Raw genomic sequence first — 18,654 nt, 5'->3', positions numbered from 1 at the left:
AGTAGCTTCGATTTCTTCTTGAAGTCTACCCTTCTGTGTAATCAGCAAGTTTGTCTCCCAAGGGGGATCGGTGGGTGAGCTCAAGTCTCAGTGAGATGGCCTTGGCTTCAGGGAGCAAGAGACAAATTCAGCAGCTCAGCCATGCTACTTGACAGAACAGCCTTTGTTCTATCAAGACCCAACAGTCAATTGCTAAGCACTTCTACCAGAAAAATTCAACTCCTGTTGTCAGGATATCAACTTGCTGAGCCCTGCAGGTTCTCTAATTCATTCCACTCACTGAATTCTTCTTCTACCTTTATTTCTCCCTAAATAAAAGTAGTTATTTTTCTATATTAAAAAAAAGTGTGTTTGCTGAAGGGAAGTATAGAAGTGTAAAGAAACCATGACCTCTCATTACCTGGATAAGAGTCCAGTGAATATACTGAGGTGGATGTATCCAAATTATTACTCTATCTGTAATTGTACTATATTACAACAATCTGCACAAGTGCCTCCCCCTATGTAACCAACAGTGCTATAACTTGGAACAGCACTATTTTGCAACTTGTTTTTTCAATTTGATAACACATCCTGATGCTGATCTGTTGATGTACCATGTTTTACTCTAGAGTGTATGTCTCAGTAAATAGATACCAAAAACACCATTTTAGTAACCGTGTGGTCCTCCCTCATATCATTGCAAGATCCTTTGTGTGCCCAGGACACAGTTGCCAGACACTTGCCAGGAACATTCTTTGACTTACATCTGGTTGTTTCTCTGGGTCAACTCCCAAAATGAGAAATGTTGACTCCCATAGTTTTCATTCTGCTCATACTTTCCTGCTTCAAGTGTTGTTCTATACCTTCAGATTGCCTTCCAGAAAGGATGAGTCACACTGCTTCCTGTGGGGCTTGGACAAGCTCAGTAGAGACAGCTGGGCAATAGGAAAATGGCAAAAGGGAAGTGAATGTAGCTACAAATTCATGCCATTGCATTCCGGAAAGGCAGAGCAGGACAGCTGGGAATTGGGAACCCACCGGTCTGTTTAATGCTTGAGCAAACTGAAGTCTTAATAGGCTAAGCACCCGCCCCACACCATCCCAGTCCTTAGATATCACAGGCACCCTTAGAATAAATAGCCTCATTTCAAGAAGCAAGAAACATGGCCACAAGTACATTGTATGTTCCCCAAAGCCGATATGTTGGAAACTTAATGCCCAGTGTAACCATGTTAGGGAGTGATTGGCTCACCCGGGCAGTGGCCTCAACTTGGAAGTGGATTGGTTATTGAGGTTACTGAGCACCCGATAAAAGGCTGTTCACTCCCTGCCATTCACACTCACAGGCTTTCCTGCCCTTCTGCCATATAAGACGCCATAAGGAGGTCTTTGCCAGCTGTGAGCCCCTTGACCTTGGATTCCCAGTCTCTAGAGCTATCGGAAAGAAGTCTCTGTTCTTTCTGAATTACCCAGTCTCAGGTGCCACGTGATAGCAGCACAGAGGAGAGTCGACAGTCCTGTGTCAGAGATTGATTCCGCTGCTTCATGAGGAAGTCCACTGCATGCTAAGCTGGTCCTGGAGTGGAAATGCTGATAAGTAGCACGCTGGTGTTACAGAATGGCAGCTGGAATACATTCTACTGTGCACTGAGGGCCAGCTTTCTGTGTCTAACTTCACAAGATGCACTGTTGGCTTGATATTCCAACATTCAGTCATTTTTTTTACCTGCATGCCATGTAATTTCACTGGATTAAGCTAATCCAAAACTGACTGAAGACACACAGGCCAATAAAACCAAACCTTTGGGATGCTGTGTTCTTCCAAATATCATTTGGCAGGGGAAAAAAAAAAGTAGGCATGGTGTTGTGGTATTTGGGTAAAGCTGCCATCTACAACACCAGTATCTCATGTGGGCACCGGTCAAGTCCTGGCTGCTCTACTTCTGGTGTAGCTTGCTGCTAAGGCACCTGGGAAAAGCAGCGGAAGATAGCACAAGTGCCTGGGGCCCTGCACCCATTTATAAGACTCAGTTAGCGTCCCCAGAGATAGAAATTCTCTATCTCTCTCTTTCTCTCTCTCTCTGTCTCTATAACTCTAATTTTAAATTAAATAATGAGTGAAACAAAAAGGCCTGCAGATGACCCTGAGGTTAAACAATCTCCAGATAGACTCTAAGGGGAACATTTTGGCTTTGGGTCACATTGTATGTTTTTGTTTTGTTTTGTTTTTTTTCAGTAGAAATGGGTTTTTTTTGGTTGTTGTTTTGTGGTTTTTGGTTCTTTGGTTTTTTTTTTGGTGGCTGAATTGCCCTGAGCATGGATATAGCACTCAGGGTGATCCTGTCAGTTGCTTTTCAGTGGAGACATCTGAAAACTGAAAGACAAGGGTGCAGTAGCCAGGTTTTAGTCTTCAAGGCTGAGTTTGGGAAGCTGAGGCTGGCCTCCAGGAGCCCTGGTCAGCCCTGAATAGGATGTTAGGACAAGTCCAGGAGCCTGAAGGGCCTGCTGGTCATCCCTGCAGGCCCTGTGTCATCAGTTCTAGGATGCTGCTCCTCACACAGCATGTTGGTCGCTAACAAGGCCACCAAGCAAACCGCAAACATTCAGCTATGCGACCGCAGCGTTCCTTACATCCAGCCACCCGAGGACCTAAACAGGTGTACCTCGTTTCAGAATTCATCATTGCTGAAACAATTTCTTTCCCAGAATTGGCATCTCTGCTCTCCTTGATGGTGTGTCAAGACATCATCCTTGATGGAGCACATTGCGTACTGGATTCCCTCCCCTTTATAAGCCCAGGAGCTGTTGCTTCCAGCAACTCCATAAACCCTTGTTGAAAAGACACAGGAAGAAAGCACTGGGTCTAACTCAAGACACAAATGCGAACAGTTAAGCAGAGCTACAGAGAACAGGGACAACCTGGAATTTCATGGTGAATTACTAAGCTTTAAAATGCAAAGTCATTGGCATGGATAGGGTGCCGTCTCTGATTTCTGAGGATGTTGAGTAATCTAGCATAATACTGACCTTGGGCAATGAACAAAACAAATGACCAACTCAGCAGAACAACTGTTTCAAGATACAGGTGCAAAGCTGCTTCCACATTTCTTCTCTCTTTCTGGCTATTTCTCCTTTAAGATTCTGTAACTTTTAAATAAATAAATGAATCTGGAGTGAAAGAGACATCTTCCATCTGCTGGTTCACTTCCCACATGGCAAATGGTCGTAATAGCTGGCTGAAGCCAGAGCAAGGAGCTTCATCAGAGTGCAGGGACCTAAGCACGTGGGCCGTCTTCTGCTGCTTTTCCCATCATGTTAGCAGGGAGCTGATCAGAATTGGAGGAGCTGGGACATGAACTTGTGCCAATGTGGCAAATTCGGTGGTTTTACCCGATATACTACAACACTGGCCCCAATCTTTTTTTTTTTCTTTAAATATTTAATTATTTGAGAGGGAAAGAGAAAGATTTTGCAACAGCTAGGGTTGAACCACTTCAAAGCCAGGAGCCAGGAACTCCATCACAAGGACCTAAAGTGCTTAGACCCTCACCTGCTGCCTTCCCAGGGCATTAGCAGGGAGCTGGATCAGAAGTGGACCACCAGGGACTTGAACCCACACATGGGTTGCAGGTGTTTGAAACGGCAGCTAAACCGATTGTTCCACGACATTTGCTCTTGCCTCTGCATTTCATTCTTTGAACCATGGACGCTGTATATATCTCCTTAAAATCATTTTTAAAACATTTTTTTTTCTGAGGAAGTACTGAATTACAGGTATGTGAGACTGATTGGTAGAGGAATGACTTCAAATGTGATTTTAAAAGAGAAGAAAAAAATGTATTCTAGGCCAGTTGTCTGTGGCACCGACGAAGCTTGGTGGTCCCGGTTCCTGCACAGCCTCCTCCATGTGTGGCGAGAAGGGGTGGCGACCCTGTGCTCTCTAACATGTGGGTAAATGCGGTCTTTCAGTCATTGCTAGGCCTGTTTTGTACAACCCAGGGCTGCTTCTCAATGAGAACTGCGAAGCCGAGATGGACCCTGGGTATGCAAGCAGCTTCGTGTTGGGCATGGTGAATAGCCAGAACCCCCAAGTGGTGCCCTTTTTCGCAGAGGCTGTGGCTTCAGCTGCTTCTGCATCCCGTGCAGCTGAGGTTACAGTGGGCTGCTCAGGGCTCCACCTCCCGCGTGTCCTGATTTACCCTTGTCTGGAAGCACGAGGAACAGGGAAGTTTGTAAGAGGAAGGCCTGTGGCAGAGGGAGGGAAGAAGCATGCAGTCCACTCAGCACCCAGGGGAGCTGGCCCATGAAGGTGGAACGTACACCCTATGGGAGAGGGAGCACAATCCCCAGGCAGCCATGGAGGTTTGAATGGTTACCCGGGGTGAGGCCAAGCAGGAAGATGGGAGAAGGTCGTCTGTCAGACTCTACAGGATCAGATCCAGGGCAGAGGTGGGTGTGTGAGTGCTTGCTAGGAGTGCTCTCAGGCCCAGTGCTGTGGCATTGTAGGCTAAGCCCTACATGCAGCACCAGCAATCCATATGGATGCTGGTTCAATCTGGCTCCATGCTTCTGACCCACTTCTAATCCAGCTCTGTGCTTACACACCTGGGAAGGCAGCAGAGGATGGCTCAAGTCCTTGGGCCCCTGACCTTCAAGCACTGGAGGATATGGGGTGGCCTTCCCAGAAGGATGTTGCTCAGGACCCTGACTGTATCTGCCAACAGAGTGTGCCACTGATACTAAAGGTGTGCACCTGCCGAGAACTCTGCCTCATCTACCCTCTAACTCTCCCACATTCCCAAGGAGAACATCCACTGCCCCCTGTCTGTGGGTGAGGACATGCTCAGCCTAAAGCAACAAGGACCACGGAGTTCCAAGCCAGGCGTGTACTCAGAATTCCAACTTACAATATCAGATTCAGATTCCTCATGTGTGCGTATTTCTTTTGGCTCACTACTGTTTACTTTTCTAAGCTAAAAGCAGAAAGTTGCTCACATCAAACCACTCATTTTGTGTAATTCAAATGATGAGATGGGGTGGGTAGTGAATGACTTTTTTCTTACCCGCTATTTGAGCCTTACTGTGATTTCTCTTAACTGCAAAGTAGGGAAGGTAATAAGAAGATGGTCAATGTGGCTTTCTGGGTCACAGAAGGTTCTGGGTATGGGGAAGGTGATGCCGTGACTCAGAGGGCTAAAGGGGACCTGTTGCCCAAATGCTGTTGGGCTCATGTGTTCTCGATTTGGAATAGAATCAAGAGCAAAGTCCTGCGTACCAGGCCCCTCATCCCGCAGCCTGGGCCAATCCCGTGTCTCAGGGCAGGTCTGGCCAACGCAGGCAGGGTTCCAGGACTTCCAGGCTTGGGGACCGTGGTCCTGCCCATGTGATGGTTGTCACTCACCACCAAGTCCTGACTTCAGACCATATGCAAAATTGAATTGCAGATGAATAGAAAGGCCCCAAAGTGAATTCATCCTAGGTAAATAGGCAAAACTACACATAAATCTTAGCAGAAAGCAGAGGAAGAAAACCCTACTGCTTCAGGAGAAGAGATGTCTTCCCAGAGAAGGGCCAGTGAGCAAGAACCCTAATGGCAGTGTGGATGCCGTCGATTCTGTCATCGGTCAAAGCTTCAGGTCACTGAAAAGGCAGAAAAACAGTACGAGAGCATATTTTAAATGTATGAGATGAGGGACTCACAGCCACAACTTAGATAACTTAAGAAATGCTGCCAACATGGGCACCAGATAAATGAATCACTTATTCCATGGAAGGAAAAGTAAAAACGGACGATAAAAACATTCTCAGGGCAAAGCAGACTCACAACAACAAAGCTCACTTGTCATCATCAGAGTTTTAAAATGTACTCCTGTCAAACACTGGCAAGCAGCTTGGAGATGTTCAAGGATGGCAGGGGTCTGCTGTGACTTTTTTTTTTTTCTTCCTGCGTGGTCCTTCTTGGAATGAAAACCCAATGTTTTTGTAGAAAAGAAGCACCCGCCAGACCATGAGGCTGCTCCAAGGTCCTGCTGAAGCAAACAAGAGAGAGAATTGTTTGAGCTGTCCTGGAAGTAAACCTGATTCCGGGCTGCTAAAAGCCCGCCACTGCCACCCCCCCAAGGTCAAGGTGGAGCACTTGAGAAATAGAAATTCCATAGCTGGGAGCCGTGCACTTGACTTTTCCCACACCCTGGTTTTCACCTCTTGCTCCTATCGGCAACACATCCCCTTTCCAGTCTCTGATAACATTCCTGGGTGAGACTTGGAAACTGAAGTGAGCTCTATCAGAAGCGCTTCTTTTATTTTTGCTTGACCTTCCAGACACTTTTTTTCCCCCTCCTTTTATCTAACCCTAAGAGAAAGAAAACAAGACTGGGGGGAAGGGGGCTTTCCTTTCTCAGCCTCCTCTCCTCCAGCTTCCAATGCACACAGGGGTGGCAAGCGGTGGGGTGGCTTACTTGCTAATCGGGAAAAGTCAGTACCCAGATTAGCCCCTTCGGAGCGCAGAGGAGAGGGCGACCAGCCTCCCAGACCCTTTGTTGTCCCTGCTCTCCACTGGTGTGGATGCAGTGGCCTCGGGTGCAGGCCACCAGGTGTGGGAGTCTGTCAGGCTTCCTGTAGCATTTGCTCTCTGCTTCATAACCCGTGCCAGTAATACACAGAGATACTTTAAGTTTGGAAGAGATTTTTTTTTTTTTTAAAAAGATTTATTTATTTATTTAGAAAGGCAGGATTACAGAGAGGAAGAGGAGGAGAGAAAAAGCTTTCATCCACTGGATCACTCCCCAAAATGCCACAACAGCCAGAGCTGGGCCTGTCTGAAGCCTGGAGCCTGGAGCCTCTTCCAGGTGTCCTTAATGGGTGCAAGGACCCAAGCGCTTGGGCCATCTTCTGCTGCTTCTCAGGTGTATTAGCTGGGAGCTGAACTTGAACTAATGGCTGTCTGTGTGTTGACTCTGCAGCTGGAGGCTTTACCTTTAATACACACAACTGGAAATGCAGATTAGATTTACAGAGAGATGAGGATCTTCCATCTGCTGGTTCATTCCACAAATGGCCACAACGGTCAAAGCTGAGCCAATCCAAAGCCAGGAACTCGTTCCGAATCTCCTGTGTGCGTGCAGGGTCCCAAGGCTTTGGACCATCCTCAACTGCCTTTCCAAGGCAACAGCAGGAAGCTGGATGGGAAGTGGAGCAGCTGGGACATGAAGTGTCACCCATAAGGGATCCCAGAGCTTGCAGGGTGAGGATTTATTCATTAAGCCACTGCACCAGGGCAAGGCTTCACCTTTTACAGCGTAGGACCGGCCCCAAGAAGGGAGAGAATTAGAAAGCATGTGGGTGCCTGTTGTATTTTAGTTGCAGCATCCTTTTTTAGTTCTTCAATGAGCCCTGAACCTGTAGCCTGGCTCGGTGGGGGCAGTGAAAGAGAGTAGCCAGAGGCATTCCCCATCCAGTCCAGGTGATCCAAACTACAGTCCCTCCCAGCCCAAAGCTGTGCCCTGCCAGGTAGGAGCTGTGAGAGTGACTGCATTGAAACGGTGCCAGATCATGACCACTGCATCGAGATGGTGCAGGGTTGCGGCTTGGTGGAGGTTCCTGCCTACTGAGAAGTCACCCAGAGTGATTACAAAATGGTACAGATGAGAGTAGATTCCTCTGCCTCCATAACCCTGCCCCAGGTGTGACGTCAGAGGATGAAGGAGCTGGGCTGTCCCAGTTCTCACTTCCGCTTCCTGGCCTTGGGGGCCAGTTTGCCTGCAGACACACCCAGGCCAATACCTCTGGGGCTAGAGAGAACCAAGTCAGGCACCCCTGGCCTACCTTCGTCCCCTCCCGAGATCAATAGGACCCCTCCTCCCCCTGGTATTTCCCAGCCATGCCTGTGGCTATCCAGCTTCAAAGATAAGAGGAGACTTCCTGTGGATTCCTATGAGGGAGGAGGAAACTCACCCACAGCAAGGGCACTGGTTTGGGCAGCTGAGGGCTGTACTGCCTCCTGGTTTGGGGTTAAGTCTCTGTGTGGTTTAATTCCCCATGCTGGGTTTTTGGTGTAAGAACCTGTCTTACCACCTCTGTGCTCTGGTACCCTGGAGTCTTGCCTGCCACCTGCCTGTACCAGGTAACAGGCAAGCAGCTTTGCCACCACCTTAACAAGTGCCTGCCTCCCTGGGCGCCCAGCAGGGCTGTAGACAGCAGCGGAGCCTGTGAAAGTTCAGAATGTGCCTTTCCAAGGTAGGAGAGGGCTTCAAAAAAAGTTCACAGAAAATGCACATATCAAAACAAAACAAAAAAAAGTACATGGATTTTTTTTTTAATCTGTTTTGCTGGGGCCTAGCATGGTAGCCTAGTGGCTAAAGTCCTCACCTTTCATGTGCCAGGATCCCATATGAGCAACAGTTTATATCCCAGCTGTTCCATTTCCCATCCAGCTCCCTGCTTGTAGCCTGGGAAAGCACTCATGGATGGCCCAAATCCCTGGGACCCTGCACCTGCTCCAACTGCTGTAGGCACTTGGGAGCGAAGCAGCAGACCTTCCTCTCTGTCCTTCTCTCTGTATATCTGACTTTCCAATAAATGTGGCTGTTAAGGACATGCTCCCTGAACGTGGTTAAGTCCCTTCCCTGACACTGCCCCGCTCTGCCAGTGCCTGGCGGCTGCTTCCTTCTCTCATAGAGATCCGGATGGGCACAGGATGTGTTAGTGTCCTGGGATCTTACTTGATTTACAGAAATGTACAGGGCCAACTTTGATAAAGCAGTCACACCAAAGCCATCATTGGCCTTAACAGGGAACTATTAACAGAAAAGTGGGTTCTTTCTTCAGCTCAATATAGAAATGAAAAGCTGAGAATCGATTGCAGACAGAGAAGTTTTATTTGCAAAGTGACCAGGTGAATGGGGGAAGAAGAGCGGAGGGCTGCCTCTTGAAAGGAGAGGGAGACTCCAGGATTTGAGGAGGTGGGCTGCCTTGAAGATGTGGGCTGCCTCTTGAAAGGAGAGGGAGACTCCAGGATTTGAGGAGGTGGGCTGCCTTGAAGAGGTGGGCTGCCTCTTGAAAGGAGAGGGAGACTCCAGGATTTGAGGAGGTGGGCTGCCTTGAAGAGGTGGGCTGCCTCTTGAAAGGAGAGGGAGACTCCAGGATTTGAGGCAGGGTCTTGGAATCTTAAGCGTTCTCTGGCCTTTCCTTCATGGGTGGAAAACTGCAGGTTAAAGGTTCCACATTGGTGGTCTCTTCACCAGTTAGGAAATGGCTGGGCAGTTCTTGTGCCACCCACTTGAAAGTGTGGCCAAGATTTCAGCAGGCCACCAGGGGCTCAGGGATGCTTAGCTTAATTTGACGTAGAGATTAAGATACTCGCATCCCGGGCTCAAGTTCAGGTTCCACTGCCAACTCCAACTTCTTAATGCATACCCTTGGAAATAGTAGATGGCTAAAGTGGTTGGGTCCGTGCCACCCATGTGGGAGAGTCTAGCTAGACCTCACAGCTCATCCTGGCCCAGCCCCCAACTGTTACAGGCATTTGGAGAGTGAATCAGCAGAAAAGAGAGTTATGGCTGTCTTTCTGTCTCTGTGTCTCTCAAATAAAAAGGTTAAGAAAAAAAATTTTTTTTTAAACAAATCTGATACAGGGCTCAGCGCAGTAGCCTAGTGGCTAAAGTCCTCGCCTTACATGCTCCATGATCCCTTATGGAAGCCAGCCCTGCTTCCCATCCAGCTCCATTTGTGGCCTGGGAAAGCAGTTGAGGATAGCCCAAAGCCTTGGGACCCTGCACCCACCTGGAAGACCCAGAAAAAGCTCCTGGCTCCTGGCTTTGGATCAGCTCAGCTCTGGCTGTTGCAGCCACTGGGGAGTGAACCAGCAGACAGAAGATCTTCCTCTCTGTCTCTCCTCCTCTGTGTATATCTGACTTTCCAATAAAAATAAATAAATCTTTTTTAAAAAAATCTGATACAGAAATGATCATCTGTGGCGGTGACAAGGTATCTTGGCAGGTTGGGGATGGTGCTATAGCTCAATTGGCTCATCGTCCACCTTCAAGTCCCACATTCCATATGGATGCTGGCTCTATGTCCCAGCTGCTCCACATCCTTTTAGGCTCCCTCCCTGCTTGTGTCCTGGGAAGCAGGCAGAAGATGGGCCAAAGCCTCACGTGGGAGACATGGAAGAAGCTCCTGCTCCTGGGTTTGGATCAGCTCAGCTATGGCACTGCAGCCATTTGAGGAGCAAATCTACATATGGAAGATCTTTGTCTCTCCTCTCTGTAAACCTAGCTTTCCAATAAAAAACAAATAAATCCTTGTGATTAAAAAAAAAAGACATCTCTGGTTATCCTCAAAGAAGAACCCAATAGAAGGGAGGAGACCAGGAACCTGCAGGAATTACAAGTGAAACAAATGAACAGATTTATCACTGACAAGGTGGGGAACTGTCAGCCTCTGATTGGTGGGGCCTGAGCATGATCTTGGAGGGTGGAGTGGCTTTGTGATGGAGGAAGGGGTTGAGAACTGTAGTAAATGCAGTTCCAGGAGGTAGACTGCACCCTTAGAGCTCTAAGCTGTAGTTCAGGTGTGCTGAAAAATCCTCTATATGGTCAGCTGGATGAGTCAGGACTGGCTGGATGTGAGTGGAGGGAGGGAAAGGAAGGGGCTGAGAAAAAATCCCCACCCAGAGGCAGGGGAGGGGTCCCCCTAACAACTCAATCAGTGCCTGTCCCCCCCTCCCCTGTGCACATCCACTGCCATGCCTTGGGGGTCACCATGGCTTTCTTAGGCGCCCCAGGGAAGTGGTGATATGAGTGATCCAAGTGACAGGCACCTGTGGCAGGTCCTCTGGCTTGGCCAGGGTCCGAGACGAGGAGGTAGGGATTCGAGAAGTAGCAGAAGCCTGGGTACAGCTGGATCTGCTGAAGGCATCTGGCTGCAGGGGACTGATGGCTTCTGGGGAATGTCGCGTGTGACATGGGCCCCTTCAGTGTGGCAGCCCGAAGGGAGCCCAGTGGCTGGTCTTCCTGCTGGAGCCAGCATCCTCTCCACGGTTTGTCTGGGGCTACGGTTGGGCCTCTGTGGAGCAGGGCTCTCTGTTTCTTGTCAGCTTTGTGGCTGTGTGCTGTCAGGACCTTGGCTATGGCCCAGAGTGAGGGCTTGGGCAGTGACACAGAGACCGCTCAGCTGGCTCCTGCCACCTTTGTGCCACCATCTCCTTCCATTTCTATACAAATCTACCCTTGCTTTTCCTTTTTCACCCACTACTTCACTCCCAAGCTGGGTGCACCAGCCAGGGCTGGGGCAGACCAAAGCTGAGAACCTAGAAACCCATCCCGGTCTCCCATGAGGGGGCAAGGGCCCAAGCTCTTGGACAGTCTTTCCGCTGCTTTCTCTGGCACAAAAGTAGGGAGCTAGCGCAAAAAGGAAGCACCAGAGCTTGAACTGGTGCCTGTATGGGATGCTAGTGTCATGCCAAGTGGCTGCGCACTGGAAGTGAGATGAACTTATTTGAGTAAGCTGTAAGCACCAGTGAATTCTCTCTCTCTCCCTCAGCATCTGGATAGGATACAAGCTGCTGGAGATAAAACACAGCCTATTGTTATGGGGTGCAGCCAGTGATAGCCAGCACCCATTTACAGTGGGCAAATGGAATATGGCTGTGTCCCCTACCCTCTGTCCTGAAGGTGGGTCCTAACAGCAATGGAATGTTAATTCCATCCTCAGCCACTCGGCCCCACCATCTAGGTAATCGCTCCTGCCCACCTGTAACTTACCTATCATCTGAGAAGGGACAGTATTACATTGTTATGTAACCACACCCCTCACAAGCCCCTTTAAAAGACTCATGGGAGGAGCTCACTCTCACACTCTGTAACACTTATCTTCAGCTAGAACGATGGTCCTCACACTTTGTTATCTCAGAACTTATGGAGAACCAGGCCTGGCACAGAGGCATGCAGGCTGCCTCTGCCTGTAGTGCCAGCATACCATATAGGTTGCTGATTTGAGTCCCAGCTGCTCCAGTTCAATCTAGCTCCCAGCTGGTGGCCTGGGAAAGCAGCAGAGGATGGCCCAAGTTTTTGGGACCCTGCACCCACATGGGAGACTCAGAGGAAGCTCCTGGCTCCTGACTTTGGTTCAGCCCAGCCCCAGCTGTTGCAGCCATTTGTGTAGTGAATCGGCAGATGGATGATCTTTCTCTCTCCCCTTCCCTTCTCTCTCTCGTTCTCTCTATAAATCTACTTGTCAAAAAGTCAGAGCTACAGAGAGAGAGAGAAGTAGAGGCAAAGAGTTAGAGACAGAGAAAGGAACTTCCATCTGCTGGTTCACTTCCCAGAGACCTCAATGGCAGGACTGTGATAGGATGAAGCCAGGAGCCAAGAACTTCTTCCAGGTCTCCCACAGGGGTGCATGGGCCTAAGCACTTGGGCTATCTTCCTCTGCTTTTCTGGGTGCATTAGCAGAGAGCTGGATTGCAGGTAGAACAACTGGGACTCCAACTGGTGCCCATATGACATGCCAGTAGCACAAGCTGTGACTTAACCTGCTGTAATACAGCTCTGGCCCCTTAAATTTTTCGTTGTAGTTAATATGTAGTACATCTTTGTGGTGTGTCGTATAATAATCAACACATGCTTGTCATATAAACTTATCACATCGGCAAGTAGCCTTTCCATTTCCTCAACTTCTCTTTCTGTGTGGAGCCCACAGTTCCTTTTTTCCCAGATCTTCACAACATCCTTGTCACTTACTCAGTACAATGACCGCATGAGTTTTGGTTCGGGGACCGTTTCTCTTGACGGATTGGCCTGCCTTACTGGAACGTATGTCTTCCTTCGCACATTCACGCGGAGAGGCCTGCCCGTGTGTCACAATCATCACCTTATTACAATACCGAAACCCAAGCTCTTCCTCTTTCTGAGAGGAGATTTTCCTTGGGTAGAGGAAACTCACAGAGCCAAGATTTTTTTAAAAAAAGAAAGTCATGCCACGCCTCCTCACTTCCTAATGTCATACTATTTTTGTCTTTGAATAGCTTATTGACACAATTGCCTCGGAGATCGGAGAACTGAAACAGGAGATGGTGCAGACCGATGCCAGTCTGGGACATGGCCTGGAACCCAACGAAACTCACAGGTGACCAAAACCGTGCCGAGGGGCTGGGTGCGAGAGAGGAACTCAGAATTGCTAGGCGTCGCTGGGGCCGGCTGTCTATCCCTCCTGGGGAGTTTGGGAGCTGTAGAGTGTGGTGGCAGCTCCGGAGGACATTGTCTGTAGGCGGTGGGAGTGGCGTAGGAGCTTCTTGGGAGGCACTTGAACTTTATCCCTTCCCAATTCCCCCTGGCACCAGCACCCAGAAACTTAAAACTTGTCTGTGCCATATCCACCTCCTCACCATGATGGAAACAGTGGTGCAGCCGGAGTTCCCGTGTGCAAAGCAGAAGCCAGTGTAGCCGACCCGTCTCCAGAAAGGGACAGCTAAGCAGGATGGAGTCCTTTTGCATTCTCAGGTCAGAAAATAACCCCAGCCAGCCAGCCAGCCAGCCAGTGTCCTGGAAACTGCATGTGGCTGTAAATGATTAACGAAGAAGAGGTGTGGGTCATGCTGGCTGCGCATAGCGCCATTGTGGGAGGCTACATGCTCTCTGATTAGGTAGTGGGGTGGGGGTACTGGTCTTAAGGGTACAAGGGGCCAGAGTGGGGCTGACTGCTAGGCTCAGGTCTTCCCCAGCTCTTACACGATGGAGTCCACTGCTGACTAGGGTAGCAGGCTCATTGCTGGGAGAAGGCAGGGACCCATGGTATTTTGGGTGCTGGTTCTTCATGCACGTGAGTGCCCAGTTTGCCCAGGCAGTGAGAAGTGAGGCTGAGATTGACACAGCAGGTCTTGCTTGCCCGAGTTCTTCGCCTGGCAGGCCAGCCAGGTGATTCTGGTTGCCCAGGCAGGTTTCAAGCCTGCCTGACGACTTGTGGGCAGAGGAGAGGGAGCACGTGGTGACCGGTACGCAGGCACCTAAGTTTCTGCGTGTCCCCTGAGCGATGTAAACTTTTGTGTGCCTTCTGCTTCCTTCTCTGTACCGTGATGAGGGTAGACCAGATGGTTCCTGCTGTGCTCGCAGCACTAATGCATCTCTCCTGTTCCTTCTTGATGTTGGTGTCAACAATTGCTCTTAGTCGATTTTTTTTGTTTTGTTCTAGTCTCCTTAAAACTGGACAAGTGCACAGTGGTTTTCATTTGGAGACTTTTCTTGCTTGCATTGGGAACTTCAGTCCGGGGATTTCTCTGCACCCTTTGCACGGTGCAGCTAAAATTCACCTGGGAGTCCAGGCTGATGAGCGTCCTGTGAAGAGCACTGGGAATGCAGAGTTCTCCTTCTCCCAGCTCCAGGATGCACCCTGCTGTGAGGTGACCCCCCCCCCTTCCTGAGTGGGCATGGGGCTTCCGGCAGGAGTGGGAGAGCCAGTCAGGTCCATGAGGGAGAGCTGCATGACCATTTTATCTTTCATGCTGCTCTTGAATCTCTTTGTGTCTAAGTTCAAGTACCTCTGAGCATTCTGCCATCACTTCTTTTCATATCAGCTTCTTCGTGAATGCTATGCTGATGAACACTGCATTTATAACTTCTCAGAGGCATTTTATTTAGCCTTTGAATGGGAGGAAAGGCTGGAAGGCCACACATTTTTTTTTTTTACCATGCACCTACTACTGTTCTCAGTGATGTACAGGTGCTAGCAGGTGCTAGGTTCTGCCATGGAGGAAGGACCAGAGTCGTGAAGCCAGATTCTCCTACTAAGTCTTTGGAAGCAAGAACTTGACTTTGGGTTTCTCTGTGTTGCCCCATGGAGAAATCAGGAGGACCAGAGAGCGGAGCGAGGAATAGGGTAGAGAGGACTTTGCGCTGTTTCTAAAGTCAAAGCAAAGAGCAGATGGCACGTCAGCCTGGTGCAGAGCAACCCATGGAGAAGCAGAGAGGGAAGGAAAGCAGACTTGGGTGAGGCCAAGCTGGTGGGCAGCCATGACCCCAGGAAAGGAGAAGCAGCCAGCTCCTCCCCTGGGCGTGGCTGTGCGTGACTGTGTCACAGTTGGCCGCGACCAGGTCATACCTATTCCAGTCAGGGCTGCTGTGACATGTCTGTGGTAGCCTTGGTGGTTAAGTGCCAGGTCAAGTGCCACGCTGGTTATCCAGGTTAGGACTCCCCCCTGCGCTGGCATGTGGTGACTCCTTTGTGCTGAAGACTGAGACAAGCTGGGGAGCCTCGGCATTTTCTGGAGCCAGGGAGTGCTAGTGCATACCCAGGCTGCTGTAGGACAGCTGTGTACGGTACTGTGCTTATGGAACTCTGCTTGGCCGCCGGCTGCTGCTCCTGCTGCTCCTGCTGCTGCTTCTGTTGTCTCATTCATTTCAAGGCTGAAAGAGAGAGATCTTCATCTGTGGGTTCACTCCTCAAATGGTTGCAAAAGCCAGGTCTTCGGCAGGCTGAAGCCAGGGCCAGGAGCTTCATCCTGGTCTCCATGTCAGTAGCAGGGGCTCAAATACTTGGTTCAACCTGCTCTGCCCTCTTAGGTGCGTTAGCAAGAAGCTGGATTAGAAGTAAACTCGCCGGGACTTGAACTGTGCTCCCGTATGGGATAACATGGGCTTCACATGCTGTGCCACACCACTAGTCCCTTGCTTTAACCTTCCTAGTCCCCTCCCTAACACCTCCCCTGCAAAGCTTCTCCAGGTCCTTGTCTCCTGGATTTCTCCTCCTCTCTCTGGCCTCCTCATCCTGGAAGGTGGCAAGCTGCCATCTCCAGCCCGGCTGTCACATGGCTTCATGTGAGTGACAAGTCAAAGCGCAGGATGGACCTAAACCCTCCCCAGCACAGACAAGGCGCCAGTTTTCTTTCCTTTGCATCTCCAGCCTCGCTCCCTCCATCAGTTCCATGCTAGGTGCTGCTTTAATTCTCTGCTCACGGAGCGGAAGCAGATCAAGTCAACCCGGGGTCTGGCTTTTTAAAAAAGCTCCTCATAAAGCAGGTGTGAGCTGAGCGGTCTCTTGTTCCTCATGATCTGCTCTGTCTAAGCTGAGTTTCCTGAATCTTCTCTCTTGTCTTCTCACCAAATGAGAGAGAGAGCAGGTGCTCAAGCTTCTCAGTCCTCACCCCCATTTTTATTTGGGGCTTGGGGGACCTCTGGGTCTGAGGCGGGCCAACATTGCTGCTGCTGCTGCTTCTTCATCATCATCATCATCATCATCATCATCATCATCATCATCACCTGCCTCATCACAATGTTTCTTTCATCCCCAGGCAGAGGAAAGGGTTCAGTGAAACCACCCTCATGAAGTATGTGGGCTCAGTCTGGGTGGACAGGCTCCACAGATGTGGCTAGCCCGGGTCATTGAAGGTCATTGCTGCCTCTCTTGACTGCTCGCATCTGCGGTGCTGCCATCATTGCTGTCACCACCTTCTCGTTGACCTTGAGCCTGGGTCATCCTTGGGTGATGCTCGGGGCACTAGAACTCCCCTCCCCTGCCCTGGCCCCTGAAGTCAGACACCTGGAATTCAAACATCCCTTGGCCAGCTCTACCCTCGTCTGTGACAGTGTAGCAGGTGGCCGCTGCCACTGGCCTCTTCTGGGAAATGCTGGGCTTCCTGGCAGCTTTATGGCCACATTAATATCAAAACCATGTGAAAGTACACCATCACCTCCTTGTATAGCCCTTCATGTCTTCCCTGGCCTGGAGAGTGAATCCAGAATGAGAAGTGAATGGCAGCTCTAGCAGTCTGGTGCAAATATGTCCCACGTTCCTGCTGAGGAAGTATCCAGTGGGAGAGTTGTGACCATGTTGGCCATCCTCACTTAACGTTGCTTTCAGCAAACTTTCCAGTTGTATAAACTGAATTCAGCAAAAGTAAACAAGGCAGCACACAGCTGGATAATTGTGTTGAAAGATGTATTTATTTTATTTGAAAAAGCAGAGTTACAGAGAGGGGGAAACACAGAGAGGCAGATCTTCTGTCCTCTGTGATTCACTCCCCAAATGGTCACATCAACCGGGGCTGGGCCAGTGGGAACCAGGAACTTCAGCCCGTTCTCTCACATGTGGACAGGGGCCGAGCACTTGGGCCATGCTCTGCTGGCTTCCCAGCTGCACTAATAGAGCTGGATCAAAAGTGAAGCAGCCGGGTCTTGAACTGGTACCCGCATGGGATATAGGCACTGCAGGCAACAGTTTAACTCACTAGACCACGGGCAGGCTCGAGCCAAGTGAAGTTTTCAGAGTTAACAGACCACATAGCCAGATGGAGAATGTCCCTGATACCCTCCCAGGGTGCACTTCCAGCTGCTGCCCACACCAGAGTCACCACCATCCTGCTGTCTGCTGCTGTGGCTCACTCATTCCTCTATGCAGCTTTATATAACAGCTTTATATAACTACAGTGTGTGTGTGTTTTAAACTCTGTCATTCAATGTTTACTATAGTAGCCCATTGTATGAATATAGTGTAACTTGTTTATCCATTCTGCCATTGATGGGTAATTGAGTTGGTTCCAGTTGGGTACTATGTTGAGTCAGGTTACTGTGAACATTTTTGCTCACTGTGTGACACATTGCATCAGTTGGCTTGTGGGGTGCTTATCTATTCAACTTAGTTAGATAGCAACAATCTTTCAAAGTGATGATTTACATTGGGTTACATTTATAGCAACTGGAATTTTGGGAGAGGAAGGAATGGGGAAAAATTGAGAAATTGTGGAGAAAGTATAAATACAAGTTTATCTTAATGACACTTCTGAATTTTGTAAACGTAGTTTCTTGTATTTAATCAAAATGTAATGAACATGTAGTTGGGGGGACCTGGCAACAGAAATTTCCCTACTTTTATTTTATTTTATTTTTTACAATTTTACTTATTTGAAAGAGAGAATGAGAGAGAGAAATCTTCGTCTCTAGTTCACTCCCCAAAAGGCTATAACAAACAGGGCTGGGCCAGCCTGAAGCCAGGAGCCAGGAACTCCATCCTGGTCTCCCATCTGGTGGTAGGGAGCCAAGTGGTTGAGCCCTCTTCTGAAGCCTTCTCAGTTACATTAATATGAGGCTGAATCAGAAGTGGGGTAGGACCTGGGACTCAAACCACCCCTCAGAGGATGTTGGTGTCACAGGTGGTGGCTGAGCCCACTGGGCTGTGACATCAGCCTCTCCCCACTTAAGAATCCTTTACCTTACTTTGTGTGTTTCAACTTCAGTCACTGGAAACACAGAATCCCATGTCATTTCACATTTTTTTAAGATTTGTTTATTTTTATTGGAAAGGCAGATATACAGAGAGAAAGATCTTCCATCTGCTGATTCACTCCCCAAGTACCGCAATGGTTGGAGCTGAGCCAATCCAAAATCAGGAGCCAGGAGCTCTTCTGGGTCTCCCACACAAGTACAGGCTCCCAAGGCTTTGGGCCGTCCTCAACTTCTTTCCCAGGCCACAAGCAGGGACCTGGATGGGAAGTGGAGCAGCCAGGACTTGAACCAGCCCCATACAGGATGCTGGCGCTGCAGTGAGAGGACCAGCCTGTTGAGTCATTGCGCAGCCCCTGAATGGTTATTTGTGAGATCACCTAGTTAGGGATACCTGAAAACTCACACAACCTAAGAAGGGAAAGAATTACAAACACGTGAGTGTCATATAATGGAATGAGGA

The 18,654-nt window shown here is 49.3% G+C and overlaps 1 protein-coding gene across 8 annotated transcripts in view; it reads left to right on the top strand.

The window, feature by feature from the left end:
* RIN2 (Ras and Rab interactor 2) overlaps positions 1–18,654 on the top strand; it is a 181,793-nt gene that overhangs the window by 109,231 nt on the left and 53,908 nt on the right. For 7 of the 8 annotated variants that reach the window (XM_058679241.1, XM_058679242.1, XM_058679240.1 and 4 more), the window contains one exon: positions 13,007–13,107. In XM_058679241.1, the coding sequence (XP_058535224.1) occupies positions 13,007–13,107 (101 nt within the window). The other variant, XM_058679246.1, reaches the window with a different exon arrangement.

The sequence above is a fragment of the Ochotona princeps genome, chromosome 22, assembly GCF_030435755.1.
Source record: "Ochotona princeps isolate mOchPri1 chromosome 22, mOchPri1.hap1, whole genome shotgun sequence".
In the NCBI taxonomy this organism is placed as follows: Eukaryota; Metazoa; Chordata; class Mammalia; order Lagomorpha; family Ochotonidae; genus Ochotona; species Ochotona princeps.
The sequence above is the reverse complement of the archived record's forward strand: the minus strand, read 5'-3'. Positions and strand labels throughout refer to the sequence as shown.